Source organism: Prionailurus bengalensis, chromosome A1 (assembly GCF_016509475.1).
Source record: "Prionailurus bengalensis isolate Pbe53 chromosome A1, Fcat_Pben_1.1_paternal_pri, whole genome shotgun sequence".
Lineage (NCBI taxonomy): Eukaryota > Metazoa > Chordata > Mammalia > Carnivora > Felidae > Prionailurus > Prionailurus bengalensis.
Genome location: NC_057343.1, coordinates 174,323,040 through 174,338,874, shown reverse-complemented (window position 1 = coordinate 174,338,874; position 15,835 = coordinate 174,323,040). Strand labels below are relative to the sequence as shown.

Here is a 15,835-nt window from a genome sequence, read left to right as displayed (position 1 = left end):
ACACAAAGCAGCTCAATAATTGTGTACTGAGTTGAGTAAAAGTCTCCCAGAAGAAGTGACATATATGTATGAGTCTTGAAGGCTAAGCAGATATATGCCAGGCAGGAAAAAAGGAAGATCATTCTAGGGAGCAAGAATGACCTAAACAAAGCAAGGAAGTAACAGGGAATAAAGTGGGGAATGGTGAGTAGAGCCTAAAATGAAGTAGCTGGAGAAGGATCCAGAAAGGTAGGTTGGGGTTAGTGTGTGAAGGGGGCCTTGAATGCCCATTCTTCTGTGGGCAGTGGGGAACCATGGAAGATTTTCTGGCTGGGCAGTGGCGTGATCAGACCTGTGTTCTTTCTCCCAACCAGAAGAACAGCAGAAGCAAAGACAAGAACCAGTGCTGCCCCATCTGTAACATGACCTTTTCCTCCCCTGTCGTGGCCCAGTCGCACTACCTGGGGAAGACCCACGCAAAGAACTTAAAGCTGAAGCAGCAATCCACTAAGGTGGAAGGTACTGGTTTTCCTGAGTAGTGCTGTATCGGTACCCCTCCCATCCTCAGGGCACCAATGCCAATGTCCAGAATGCAATGCCTAGGGCCACAGACTTGGAGAGGTCAAACTTTTGAGAGTCCTTAAAAATACCAAAGTAGGCCCAGCTAGATTGAAATGCAGTCTCAGAGTTGTGCTCACCTAACTTCCCTTTCTTTGGTTACATCAGTTTTTCTTTGTAGAAGTGTCTTAGCCCTGAGCTTTTGTCCTGATGAATAATTATAATCGAGAGTGTCAAAGTCCTCCAGGCCATGCATACCATGAGAGCATTCTATCTCTTACCTCTCCCACTTAGATTTTTCCCTCCCAGCATCCACCTGCCATTATTACCATGTGTTCCAAGTTGAAAGCTAAATCCTTGTCTTTTTCGTGTGCTCAGGTTATGCCCTGTTCTCTTTAATCCTCAAAGCTGCCTGTTCTCCTCAAGACAGGGACTTGCTTTTCAAAGCTGAATACTTGAGTGCTGCCACTACTGCCCAGCAAGCCATGTTTGCAACTGCCATGAATTCATTCCAGTGCATTGACTTCTAAAATAGTCCCCTTTATCTTGTCACCACTGTTGCTCAACCCTCACTTTCATCTCATTAACTCCTGACTTTCTGGGATTTTTAACCTCCACTAACTGCAGTTAGTCAAGAGTGAAAGTTCTTTGATTTTTATGTCTTTTTTTTTTTTTTTTTTTGTAATTTTTGCTTCTTTATCTTGGACCAGGAAGTAGACTGACTATACTATTTATAATACTTATTCTTTTTTATAATACTGTATCATGAAAACAAGACAATAATGTTTTAGAAGACTTTGAAGATAAGGTGAAAAATTACTCATAATTATACCCTCTTAACACACCCAAATCTGGTTATTCATGCTATGAAACAACAGAATATGGACTTTGAAGCCACAGACATGCAGGTTTAAATCCTGATGCTGCTATTTACTATCTATATGACTTAACTTCTTTGTGCCTAAGTTTCCTCACCTGTAAGATGTTAATAATACTATCTATAGGTTGTGAGGATGAAATGTATTTAAGGAATCTAGGACATAATAGATGCTTAGTAAATGACAGCTGCTATCATTAGTATTATCACTGTCATTAAGATAGCCCACAAGTGGAATCCCCTTATAAAATGAAGTCTTTGGTGAGGCATCTACCACCTGGAGCATGTCATTGGCCTTGCTTATGGTTTGTTCATCATTAAGTTATACTAGTACTAATTGCTTTTGTTTGAAGTTGGTGTTGGGGGGTGCCTGTCTGGCTCAGTCAGTGGAACATACAACTCTTGATCTTGTGGTCATGAGTTCAAGCCCCATGCTGTGTGTAGAGATTACTTCAAAAAAATAATAAAGTCAGTGTTGGTACCATTCATGGTACCAAAAAGATTAAAACATTAGGCCAAGAGAAAATAGCTTAAGAACAAAAACTTTATAAGGTTATTTGTCTTTATATGGATTGATCTTTTCTATAAATGGGAAAATTCCCTGATATATGCCAGGTCCCAAAGATTCCATACTTAAGAGGTTATTTTCCGTATTCATTTTCAGCCTTTGCCACGTACAGATATGCTTTTATATGGTTGTAATCATAGTGCATGTACTGTTTGTATCCTGCTTTTACTTTTCATTGAATTTTGTAGTTTAAGCACATTTCTATGTTTTTACATGACTTTATAACTATATTTATGAAGTTAAACATGTTTCTAATGTGAAAGTAATAGAAGCATGTTGTAGAAAATATGGAAAATACAGATATATGAAAAGAGAAAGTACGCATAATTTTGCCATTCAGAGGTAACCACTGTTAATATTTTGGAGTATTGTTTTTCCTATAATCTTTTGTTATGTGTATGTGTGTATATCTGTGTGTATAGTTTTATGTATGTACAGATTAAATCCATATATACGTGCATATAAACATAGAATACTTTAAATAACCTTATATTTATAAGAATGATGCATACTCATTATGAATAATTCTAGCTGAAATGATGCAAAAAAGTACAAAGAAGAAAGTAAAATATCCCCCAAATCCTACCACAGAAAAACACTGTTAATATATTAGTGAGATTTCAAAATGCTACTACCCACATATGATTGTGCATATATCTTTTAACAATGATAAGATCATATTGTGTGTAATTTTCTTTTATACTCTGTTTAATATAACATTTGTATTTCCCCATGTTATTAAAAACTTTTTCATAAACATTTTAATGACTTTATAATATCCTATCATAACACCATTCCTCTAATGCTGAACATTTTCCCTCTCCCCTTTTTTGATATTTATAAATAACAGTATAGCAAACATCCCTGTAGAAAACTCTTTCCATATTTCAAGCTATTTCCTGAGAGAAGACTCCCATAGTTATTTTTTGGATGTCCGTGAAGCGGTTCCTCCAACTTAACCGTTCACCTCTGATGCTTCAGTATCTTTTAAAGAATGGCCTTTTATGTCTTTTTTTTTTTTTTTTTTTGCCTTTTATGTTTTAACGACCATTATTATCTCTTTTCTGATGTCAGAAGTCTATATTCATTATAGAAAAGTTGGATATTACTGAAAAGCACCCTTTTAGTCTATGCTTTTGGCCTTTTTTCCATGCATCACCAGTATGTTTTTTCGTTTGTTTTACAAAATTGAGGACATAAGAAACAGATTTCTGTATAACCTGCTTTCTTTTTAATGTAACACCACATATTGAATGTTTTCTCATATTATCAAATATTCTACAACATGTGCATTACTTTTCAAGCAACTTGCTGTGCAAGCATCTGAGCCATCTGTCTGAGTGCTGCTGAGCCCCACTCCTCTTCCACCATTGGTGGGGGGTCTAGGCCACATTTTTAAAACAGTGGTTACTGGGTTGACACCATTCTAGCCACATGGACTCATTCGTGAGTCTTGGCATCCACTTTATAAAGCAGCTGTGTGGCCTGCCAGGAGTATCAGGACATTTGTTGACCCACAGGGGACTCATAACACACTCTGATTACCTGAATTCATTGACCAGAACCAAGGATGTTTTCTGAAGGTAAAACCACGGACTATAGCCCTCCCTCAGGTTTCCCTATCACACTCTGGCAGCCTGGCATAGCGAAGAGGGCATAGTCTTTAGGGTCACGCAGATGGATTCACTCACTACCAGGGTAATCTTGGGCAAGTCACTTTACTCATCTGAGCCTTGATTTTTCTCTATAATGTGGTAAGATGATATTTATCTCATGGGGTAGTTCTGAGGACCAAAGGAGGAAATATATGTACAAAGCATGTAACTTAACGTCAGTATCATCCTCTCTTTCTCCTACTCAGCCTAGAAGACAGTGTAACCCAAAAGGCCTCCTAGTACGGTTACCTTTTCTAAATGACCCTCCCAATCCTCAGGCTCTCAATTACTACATCTGTGCATTGGCTCCCAGTTTTTTGTCCCACTTGCTATGAAGCTCTGGGGAATTCTGAGGGATAAAAGAACTAGAAACATGTACATTTCTAGACTGTTATAATTTGACAACTGGATAGCAGAAGTGCAGAACCTCCTCAGAATATGAGGAAATCAGGATTCATATGCCCAAAGTAGTGAAGACTGCTGACCAAAGTAGCTGGTCTTTGAGCTCTCCCAAATCTTGCCAGTTTTCCCAATTAGATAAGACTTTCACTGTGTGATTCACACAGGCAGTGCTACATCTGCAAGTGTGACTAGTGACCCAGCCTTTCTTTCCATTCAGCATACTCAAAAGCTTGGCACCTTCTGGGTCTTTTTTCATTGTTTCTGTTTGAACTCTCTCACCGCAGCTCTGTCGAAACGCCTTACAAACCCTTTCCTTGTGGCCTCCACCTTAGCCTTGCACCAGAATAGAGAAATGATAGACCCAGACAAGTTCTGCAGCCTCTGCCATGCGACTTTCAACGACCCTGTCATGGCTCAACAACATTATGTGGGCAAGAAACACAGGAAACAGGAAACCAAGCTCAAACTCATGGCACACTATGGGCGGCTGGCCGACCCTGCTGTCACTGACTCATCAGGTAAGGGGGCCCAGCTCACACCGAGAGCTGGATCAGGGCTTGAGGACTCGAGTTCTCCAGACTACCAATGCTGTCTTTTCCTCCTTACATCTCCCCTCGCAGGCATTGCACCCTCAAATGCCTGCAGAAACCAGATAGGAAATAAAAATAAGTAAATGAGCATGACCAGCTGAAGAGGGCATGCCTCTCCTAGACAGCTCCAGTTAGTTATTACCATATCTTTCAGTTTTTCAAGGAATCTAGAAAATCAGATTTGTTTAAGAATTCCCCTCATTTTTGAGGCACCTGAATGGCTCAGTCAGTTAAGTGTCTGACTTTGGCTCAGGCTATGATCTCATAGTTCGTGAGTTCAAGCCCCACGTTGGGCTCTGTGCTAACAGAGCCTAGAGCCTGCTTCGGAATCTGTGTCTCTCTGTCTCTCTCTTTGCCCCTCCTCTACTTACATTCTGTCTGTCTGTCTCTCTCTCAAAAATAAATAAACATTTAAAAAAATTTTTTGAAAAAAAAGAATTTCCCTAATTTTTAGGGGGCCTGGCTGGCTCAGTCGGTAGAGTATGCAACTCTTGGTCTCAGGGCTTTGAGTTGAAATCCCATGTCGGATGTAGAGATTACTTAAAAATAATCTTAAAAAAAAAAAAAATAGAATTCCTCTCCATTTTAAATGTGCTACTAAATTTAAAAAATGTTAAACCGTGTATGAGCCAAATCTGTCTGCAAGCCAGATTTGGGCCAAGGGCCACCAGTTTGCAACCTCTGATTTAAGCTCCCTGTCATCCACATTCCTTGTGTGAAGGCCCTCAGCAGCCTCTGCCAGATATTAGAGTGTCCTCAGGGCCCCTCACTTCTCAGCAGTTGAGGCCTGCCCATACCCCACTCTGACTCAGAGAATATTAGCTTTTACCCTGACTTCTAGATGCCAGTCAACATCACAGGATTAAGTATTCATGAAGAGTTAAGAGCCCTTCCCATCACATTAACTTCTCAGGGCTTATAATAAGAGTGGAGGAGGGGAGATTATTATTTTCTCTTTCATTCAGTCAGTAAATATTTATTGAGTACCTACTGTGTACCCTCTTTGGGGTACAGTGGTGACCAAGACTGACACAGTGCCTGTCTCATGGAGCCTACATTCGTATGAGTCCTCAGGGTTTCCACTCAGGCCATGGAGATGCAGCACCAGTCAACACTTGAGGTCCCCATGGCATCCAAGTACAAACAACTTGGCCTCAGGGAACCTGCTACTTGGAGTCATCTGTGCTCTTGCCACAGTCTTAGAAAGGTGAACACCCAGATACTGTAGATGTTCCAGACCACATATGGGCAAGGGAGATCATGCCTCTCTATCAATCCCCAAACCCAAAGCAGCCTTACAACACAGGTTGTCCTTGAGCAATACTGACACAGATGAGATGGGTGCAAAATAGTGGCTATGAAATAAGGGAAGGTCCCTTTAGCAGGGTGCCAAGGAGTGCTCTTCCAATGCCACTGAAGGACCCTGCTTTATAAACCTCTTCAAAATTAAGTGCTTGGTGTTCCCATATGCAGGCAGTGCCTTCCTCTTTAATAGGATCAGCCCCATATGCTGAGAAATACGGAAACTTCAGAACCAAGCTCCTCAACACCCTCTGTGACACCCTCCTATTTTGGCCTGAGACTGATAGGGACAACACAGTACCCAGCTGGCATGACCCAGGGTTCTCTTGCAGCTGACTCTTCTTTGCTCCAGCTCTTGGCCATCTTTATTTGGCCCTGCTCTGGTCATATACTCATTCTGTCTTGTCCACTAGCAGGACTCAGGCACTGCCATGTTTAATTTTTTTTTTTTAATGTTTATTTATTTTTGAGAGAGAGAGAGCATGAGTGCGTGAGGGGCAGAGAGAGAGGAGGACAAAGAATCTGAAGCAGGCTCCAGGCTCCATGCTGTCAGCACAGAGTCCAATGAGGGGCTCAAACCCACCAACCGCGAGATCATGACCTGAGCTGAAGTCCAAAGCTTAACCGACTGAGCCACCCAGGCCCCTCCCCTTTTTTTTAATGTTTGGCACTGCCATATTTTAGGCTGCTTGTCTTAACTTGTACCCGTTCTATTCTTTTTATTTTTTAAGTTTATTTATTTTGAGAGAAAGAAAGTATGAGTGGGAAAGGGGCAGAGAGAAAGGGAGAGAGACAATCCCAAGCAGGCCCTGCACTGTCAGCATGGAGCCCAATGCGAGGCTTGAACCCATGAACCGGATCATGACCTGAGCAGAAGTCTGATGCAAGTCAGATGCTTAACCGACCGAGCCACCCAGGCACTCCCCCATTCTATACTTTTATCTCAAGCCAAAGTCTCCTTCCTATATCTACTCCTCCCTTTGCCTAAGGCTGATTACCAAACTTAATCCTAGAGCTGTATGCTGGATGCTTTTTTCTTGCTTAAGGCATCTGACTGCTTTACAGATCAGCCACAATTTTTCATGAAAACCTAGGCAGGGGGCAGGGGCATCACACGCCTTTTGATATTAATATATACATTATAATTTAATTCCCACAGCATTCCTAAAAATAGGTATGATTTTCGCATTTTACAGATAAAGAAGTTGAGACTCAGAGTGACTTGCTCAAGGTCATAGAGCTGATAGGACCTGATGTTGATAAGTGAGAACATCAATATGTGTCTCTAGCTCTGTCTGGTTCCAAAACTTACACTCCTTCCTCCTGCCTCCAGCTCTGAGTGTACTTGGCAGGAGGCTTTCCAACTGTAGGACATCAGAGGCATTGAACTCATTTTGACCCCCTTCTTACCCACAGAGGTGGAATGTTGACCTAGGATATGCAGGCAGTGACTTCAGCTAACAGGGATTCCACCTTAGCAAAGGTTTTAGGTTTGTTAGCAGCTTGACTTTTCCCTGCTGGCCTCTGTTGAAGCTTGTTCATTCATTCAGTCAGTCAGTCATCCTTTACTTACCTGTGGCTGTTACAGTCCAGACCTTAGGCTAGGTACTCTCACATGTAATTGCCGGATTTAATCCTCACAGCAGCTCTGCTGTGCAAGTTTGATTGTCCCCATTTTACAAATGAGGTCATTAGGATCAGAAAGATGAGGTGATTTTTCCTGGGTCCCACACTAGGCAGCACCTGAGCCACATTGAAATTTGGGTTAAATTCTATAGTGGGTCCAGAGAATAGTTTCCATGGGGCTCCTGTCAGAGTGTCTCATGACAAGTATGGGTCAAATGTGAGATGATCCAGAGTGTCCAGATCTCTTCCCCAAGGGGAAGATGCAGCGTCTACCAAGCAGATCAAAGACTTGAAATTTGCTTTATATTCCTGGCTCACATTTCTCTCATTTATCCAAGAATGCTAAAACTAAAGCCTGCATATCATTCAGGCAGCCAAATCCTTCCAACTGTCAGAGCATTCAACACTCACCCCAGGTTACTGGAATCCTCCTCTGCTTTACCCCATCACTTTCTTTCCCTGCTTAGGGCCTTGCCTCCTACATAGAACAGGGCTGCTTTCTCTGCCCCATGCTGATCCCCCGAGTCTCTTCAACTATGCTTAGGACAGGTTTTCAGGTCTTGTTAAATTCATATATAGTCAAAGAGTGCCCGAGTGGCTCAGTCAGTATCCAACTCTTGATTTCAGTTCAGGTCATGATCCCAGGGTCATGGGATCAAGCCCTGTGTTGGAGCATGGAACCTGCTTAAGATTCTCTCTCTCTCTCTCTCTCTCTCTCTCTCTCTCTCTCTCTCTCTCTTTCTTTCTCTCTTTCTCTCTCTCTCCCTTTCTGTCTCTCTCTCCCTCTCCCTTTCTCCCTTTCTCCCTTTCTCCCTCTCTCCCTCTCTCCCTCTCTCCCTCTCTCCCTCTCTCCCTCTCTCCCTCTTCACCTCTTCACCTCTCCCTCTGCCCCCCTCCCCCGCCTAGGCACGCACTCACTCGCGCGCACTCTCTCTCTCAAAACAAAAAATCATATATAGTCAAGAAATATTTGCTAAGTGCTTTCCTAATATTTGTCAGGCATTGTATATATGATAGTAAACAAGACAGGTGTTGTCCATGTTCTCATGAAGCTTAGAGTTTAGTAGAAAAGACAGGCATTGAGCAAATAACTGCAAGTGTGACAAGGTTTAGAAAAGGAAACAAATGGGGCACATGGCTGACTCAGTTGGCAGAGCACACAGTTCTTGATCTCAGGGTTGTAAGTTCAAGCCCCATGTTAGGTGTAGAAATTACTTAAAAATAAAATCTTTAGGGGCGCCTGGGTGGCGCAGTCGATTAAGCGTCCAACTTCAGCCAGGTCACGATCTCGCGGTCCGTGAGTTCGAGCCCCGCGTCGGGCTCTGGGCTGATGGCTCAGAGCCTGGAGCCTGTTTCCGATTCTGTGTCTCCCTCTCTCTCTGCCCCTCCCCCGTTCATGCTCTGTCTCTCTCTGTCCCAAAAATAAATAAACGTTGAAAAAAAAAAAATTAAAAAAAAAAAATAATAAAATAAAATCTTTAAAAAAAAAAAAAAAGGAAAGGAAACAAATGGGACAACTTAAATTGGAACAGGGATCAGTGAAGGTTTCCCAGAGTGAAAGGAGGATAATGTGGGGCAAAACGATCCTGGGGAGATGACGGAGCATCCAGTCCTGGTACTGTTGGTCATGTTAGGGATTTGGGCCTTTAACCTAAAAGCATTGGGAAGCCAATGACAATTTAAGCATTATTAGATCATTCTGCTTACAAAGTGGAGAATGGTTTGGAAAAGGGAGGAAGAGGAGTAGGGAGACCCCAGCAATGATGGTATTGTAGTAATTCATACTAGAGAGGATTGGAGCTTGGACTAAGTAAGGTAGCAGTGGAGGAGATAGACAGAAGTAGATGGATTCAAGAGCTATGTAGGAAGTGGAATTGTCAGGATTTAGGGGCGTCTGGGTGGCTCAGTTAAACATCCAACTCTTGATTTCAGCTCGGATCATGATGTCACAGTTTGTAAGATTGAGCTCTACATCCAGCTCCGTGCTGTCAGTGTGGAGCCTGCTGGGGATTCTCTCTCCCCCCCTCTCTCTCTGCACCCTTGCTCACACTCTCCCTCTCTCACTCAAAATAAATCAATGAACTTAAAAAAGAAAAAAGAATTATCTGGATTTGGCCATCAAATGTGGGAGGTGAGGGGGGCCTGGCTGGGTCAGCCTTCAGAGCGTGCAATTCTTGATCTCGGGATTGTGAGTTCAAGCCCTACATTGGGTGTAGAGATGACATAAAAATAAGATCTTTACCAAAAAAAAAAAACAAACAAACAAAACAAAAAAAAAAAAAATGTGGGAGGTGAAGGAGAGGGAATAGTCAAAGATGATAACCAGATTTAGTCTTAAGCAGTTAGGTGGATAGCCAGGTTTTGTCAGCTTGGAGTTAAGATGCCCATGAGATATCCAAGTAGGCAGTTGGATATATAGGTCTAGAACTCAAACGAGAGGTCTGGGTTAGAGATATTGCCATTTTGGTAGGTCAGTAATTGTTAAATATTAGTGGTTTCATATATTTTAGGTGGTAATGAAAGTCAGCAGAATGAATGAAACCCCTAGAGAGTTTAGAAAGAGAAGAGCTGAGGGTCTAAGATTAAGCCTTCTGCAAATGCTGGCCATAAATGTCTAAAATGGACCTGAATTCTGATTGCAGTAATATTCCCCTTAAATGCTCTAAAGGGGTGTGTCTTCCAGGAAATACCTGAAGATACAAAGGAACATCGGCTAGCTAATTGGAGTAGAGGAGATCATTGGTGTTCTCAGCTACAGCTGCCATAGAAGGCTGGTTAAAAGATACTCTCCACCTCTTTGCCAGGCTGATGCATGGAGCCCATAAGAGTGAAAAAATACTAGTAATAAGAGCTCACATTTGTTGAGCACTTACTATGTGTCAAATGCTTTTATTTAAATCATTACAGTAACTTTATGAGGTTGATACTAATATTAACCTCATTTTATAGGTAAGGAACCTGAGTCTCAGAGAAGCCCCACTTTTACAAATGAGGAAACCAAATCTCAGAGAGGTTAAGTAACTGGCCTGTGGTCCTACAGGTAAGAAATGATAGAGCTGGGATTTGAGCCTAGGTGATCTCACTCCAGAGCTGTGAAACTTTAGGGTGGCAGATGGTTAGAAGAGTGTCAGAACCAGAGGGCTCTTGAAGTCATGTGTACAGCTGCCTTTCTTGTACAGCTAACATCTGTCACGCTAGAATAAGTACAGCCTTTGTGGTCAGCCAAGCCTGAGTTTGCCACTTACTAACACTGTGTTCTTAGACATGTGACTTTGCCTTATTTTCCTTTATAAAATACTGATAATGATTTTCCCAGGAAAATCATTATGAGGGCCAAGCAAAATTATATAGCGTGCATGGCCTATATCAGGTACTTGGTTAATGATACTGGCTTTTATTATAAGTATTATGGTTATAAGTTATGGTATAATTGACTTACAGTTGAGAAAAGCTGAGGATCAGAAAGGGGAAGGGGTTTAGTCAAGATCACATGAAGGCAGAGCCAGGAGTCCAGCTCCATATCTTGGCCATGTGGACAAAGGCCACTTTGTCATTGGATCAGCCCTGGTAGTAAGAGTGTCTGTGAGCCCCAAGATAGAAAGACTAGATTAATTTTCATAGCAGGCATTCTCATTAATTACTGTTATTGCAAGCCTAGGGAGAGTGGCAGTTTCCCAGAGATCTCTCAGTGAAGGGCATCCTTAATGAGGCCACTTAGCACACAGTCCAGGTAAAAAGATACACCAAATGTCACCTCTTTGTTCTGTCAATCTTTTATTTACTCAACAGACAGCTACTGTAGACCAGGTTCGATTCTGGGACTTGGGGGTACAGAGGGGAGTGAGGAGGTTCCCAACCCCAGAAAGCACATAGGCACACAGCCAGTGTCCCCTGAGCATTGAGGCCTCTGGGATTCTCATCAGGGCCAACCACCTAATCTCACTCCACCATCCATCCTCAGAAGGGCATTTACTGTCAAAAGCAGCAGTCCCCAGGTCCCTTGTTCCTGGATAACTAAGTATCTTGACTTTTATGTGTGTTTCAGCTGGGAAGGGTTACCCCTGCAAGACGTGTAAGATAGTGCTGAACTCCATAGAACAGTATCAAGCTCATGTCAGCGGCTTCAAACACAAGAACCAGTGAGTAATCTTCCTTTGAAATTCAAGGGTCTGCTACAAGAACTCAAGGCTTCTAAATCAAAACAAAGCCAGGTACTACTTTGCTAAAATGGAATCCTGGCAGCCTTTTCTCAGTCAACAGAAAATCAGTCAGTTAACAAAAGTGTCTCCTCTGTAAGTTTTTCCTCCCATCAGCTTCTCCGCAGCCTTTGGACCTGCCACTGAAGGTTTGAGTAGAGAAACTTAAGACACTTTCCTTGGCGGTCTCCTAAAAGTACTTAGATTTCCTGCCCTATAGCAGTCTGACTAGGGAAGTTTCCCTTCCCTCAAGCCTGTCACTGGCCTAAGAACCTAGTCTCTACTGCCATCAGTTCTATGGCAAAAGCTCCCTCTCCAGGTTATTACCAAATATGACCAGATTTGTTCATTCATTGATCAAGTATTTATTGAACACCCTCTGGGTGGTGGCCAAAACAGATCCAGTCCATGCTCTTGTGACCTTACGTTCTGATGGGAGGAGACAAACAATAAACGAGTAAACAACCAATAATTACAAATTCTGATAAGTGCTTTGAAGGGAAGAGGTAAACACAGTCATCTGTTCATGATAACCTTGAAAATGACTAACACTCTTTGAACCCCTGTTCTGTTGCAGGGCATATGCCAAGCAAATCCTCTCAGGTAATCCACACAACAACCCTAGGAAGAAGGTATTATTATTATAGACAGAGGCAACCACCATTCAAGTGATACTATGAGACAGAGCCTATAATTCAAACTGAGTCTTGTCTGGCTCACAGCATGCTTTTCTAGGGCATCATGCTAACAAGGAGGTTATGGCACCGTGTGATATGAGGAGGCTAGGGCCTGGTAAGGGGAGGGCTTATGCAGTTCTGTCTCTTCCTCTCAGAAGGGAACTGGGTAGTGTGGACAGTGTGCTACAACATAACTTTCTGAGATGAGAATATACTCATTTTATAGATAAGGAAATTGAGTTTCAGGCAACCAAGTCTAATAAACTGATTTCTTTGACTTAAATGGTAGGTTCTGCATTGTTCACAGAGCTGAATTAACTAAAGGTGGTGAAAACACAAAACATTAGTCAAAATGTCCTTGGTCCTCTCCACTCTGACTGAAGTTTCCCCTCCCACATTGCAGCAGATCTGAGGACTTTTGAGGCTTCTTTTAGATATGGACTTGAGACAAGCCTGCACAGTCCAGCCTGGGGCTCACTCCCATTTCAGCACATCTCCCTTGCAGCTTGACTGGTGGCAGTTTCAGCATACAACCTGGAGACAACCAGAGCCCTACCCTGGGGGTGCCCAGTCTTGAAAATGCTAGTATTTACTCTTTTCTTTCTATATTTTCAGCTATGTGACTTTGGGTGAGTCAGTAAACTTCTCTGAGGCTCCACTTCCTCTTCTGTAAGATTATAGCTACTATTTGTTGAACACCTAAGTTAATTTCATTTAATTCACAGTAGCAGCTCTGAATTAAGACACACACACACACACACACCCCTTTACGACCTGAGGAAACCTAATGTCAGGTAGGTTAAGTGACTTGCCCAAGCCACTTAGTTACTTGGAGTTAGACCCAGAATTCAAACCTTTTGATTCCAAAGTACATTTATTTTGCTCTGCCATTGCATATGGGGCTCATTATCCTCACCTTATGGGATGACCTGAGAGTTAGAGATAAAGTATGTGAAATGCTGGTACCAGAAAAGGGAACTATTAGAGGTAAGCTTTCATTCATTCAACAAATATTTATTGAGTACCTACTATGTGCCAGGTCCTATATGGAGCACTAGGGCTACAGTAGGAACCAGGATCAATGCTGTTCCCTGATTTTTTTGGATCCCCATCTAGTGGTAGAAGCAGATCCTAAACAAATCCATAAACAAATAAGACAATATCAGTTATTGCTAGGTATGCAGAAAGTGGGATAGAGTGACTGGAGAGCCACTTTTGACTCAGTGTGAGGGAAAGAATGATCAGTCTGTACTATCCAGGTCATATAGGGCCCTATAGGCAGAATAAATGGTTTGGTAGTGGAGAGATGTGGGCTGCTGTCCTGAACCTGCCACACTTTTAAAAAGCTTAAGGGTGGAGGGATGGTCAACAACAACAACAACAACAACAACATAATTATTTAATTTTAAAAATTAAAAAAAAAACAAAACAGAAAACAACAATAAAAAGCCTACTGGGGTCAGGTGACTTAGACTTTCTGAACTTTAGTTTCCTTATATACAAAACAGGGGTACTATCCCCGCCTTGTAGAATTGCCATGAAGATTAAATAGGATGCTAGAAGCAAAGCACCCAGCATTGTGCCTAGCATGCAGTGACCCTCAGTAAAGGAGACCTGGTCGCCTTATTACTCCAAGGCCCTGGAAGAGCTGTACTATCTTTAGAAAATTACCTGGAGCACCATCATAACCACCACAAACTGACCCTGTGTGTTTATTCCTTCTCAAACTACAGGTCACCAAAAACAATGGCATCACCCCTGGGCCAGATTCCAATGCAAAGGCAGCCCATTCAGAAAGACTCAGCCACCTTGGAAGACTAGAGGTGTTTCTGTCCAGCACCCCAGGTTGAACCAGCCGTGAGCCAGCTTCCCGTGACCATGGTCAGCCCTTGGCTCCCTCTTCCTCCTTTCTTATACCTGGAGAACACATAGGCCTTAGGCAGGAGTGGGCCACAGATAGCCTCTGATTGGTCCAGGCTAATCCACCCCTGCTCTTCCCCTTTGGAATGGGCCCTCTAGGTCAGGACAAGGGAAGGGGGTGGATCTTGAAAGGACTTGGAGCCTCACAGAATAGTAGTTTGGAGGATGGCCTTTCCCCTTCCCCAGCCTCTTTGGGCCATATGTCATGAGCCCCAGGCCTGTCTTTCCTTTGCAGGTCATTTTTGAACCAGTCTCTGCCGCTAAAGAACTGAGCTGTCCCTGGGCTCCAGGCAGCTCCAGTGAAACCTGGAGCTTTCACACCAGAGTTCTGCCTAGGTAGGAAAGGGCAGATGGAAGTGGCTGCCCTATGGGAGCTTGGAGCTAACATGACACACTCCCTTTCCCCAAAAAGTGCAGGCTTTCCTGAGCCTGAGACCAGATGCTGGCCAGTTACACAGTTTTCTGCCCACTGTGAAGTCTCCTCCTGGAGCAATGACACAGTCCTGGCAGAGCAGTGCTGTCCTTCTGCCTCTTCTCCACAGTTCCTGAATGGTGCTAAGGATATGCATCAGCTGGGGAAAAGCTAGAGCTGGAGGAGGCCTCGGTATCCAGTGGGATTATGAAAGCTCTAAGAGGGGGGCCTTTTCCCCTCCCCCATCAGAGAGGTGCTCTGACCCAGGGTCATGTGGGAAAGCCCCCACATGCAAGTTTTCTTGATGATTCTGTGCCCTTAAAAGGTGAACTATCTCATGCCAGCCAGCTCAAAGGTCCATTGCTGCTCCTTGGCTCTACTAGCCCTCTCCTCCTCATGTAGGAGACCACCTGTCCAGGTTGCTGTGGTGCTAGCCCTCTTCCATTATCCACCAGGAGATTCCTGGGTACCAGGGAAAGAAAGGAGAGCCAGTGCAGGTTTCTGCAGTGAGGAAACAGGTGTTCCCCAGGCCCCAAACCTAGATATCTCCAACTCTGCTGTCTTTTACGGCCTGGGATTTCACTGGGAGTGGATATTTCCTTGTAGCTTTTAAGCGGGAATTCCAAGGAGTGTCACCATCATAGGCCCCCTTTCATTGAGTCAAAGAAGCCCCTAGCTGCTCTCGTGGCCTCTCCCCCCCACCCCCCACCCCGCCCCATTGCCTATCCCTTTGCCTGTGAAATGCCTTTATGTATTGTGTATGGGTGTGTGTGTGCGCGTGCTTATGCTCTGTCTCTTGGTCACTGAAGCATCTAAATAAAGAATTTCTCCCATGAGCCAGACTGCAACTTAACAAACCTGGGATTTGGGGCCATATTACCGTTGGATCTAGTATGTGTGTCTTGACCCCTCACCCTCAACCCTCTCATACTCCCAGGGCTCTAAATACTGATCTAAGAAGGTGGGACAAAGATAAACTTTTAATTATTTGGCAACCTGTGGGAGACTTCCCAGGTGCCCTAAACTTAATACAACGTCATCCACTTATCCATCTCCCCCTGTCACAGAGGGTC

The 15,835-nt window shown here is 43.3% G+C and overlaps 1 protein-coding gene across 4 annotated transcripts in view; it reads left to right on the top strand.

Moving 5' to 3' along the window:
• ZNF346 (zinc finger protein 346) overlaps positions 1 to 15,598 on the top strand; it is a 31,253-nt gene extending 15,655 nt beyond the window's left edge. The window contains exons 4-8 of one of the 4 annotated variants that reach the window (XR_006299380.1): positions 354 to 498; positions 4,324 to 4,557; positions 10,507 to 10,597; positions 11,603 to 11,696; positions 14,164 to 14,239. Coding sequence is in view for 3 of the 4 variants with exons in the window: in XM_043594136.1 (XP_043450071.1) it covers positions 354 to 498; positions 4,324 to 4,557; positions 11,603 to 11,696; positions 14,164 to 14,251 (561 nt within the window). In the remaining variant the exon portion in view is untranslated. Of the gene's footprint in view, positions 1 to 353; positions 499 to 4,323; positions 4,558 to 10,506; positions 10,598 to 11,602; positions 11,697 to 12,330 lie in introns of all 4 variants that reach the window. The other 3 variants (XM_043594136.1, XM_043594307.1, XM_043594220.1) reach the window with 3 other exon arrangements.
• The last annotated feature ends 237 nt before the right edge of the window (positions 15,599 to 15,835 follow it).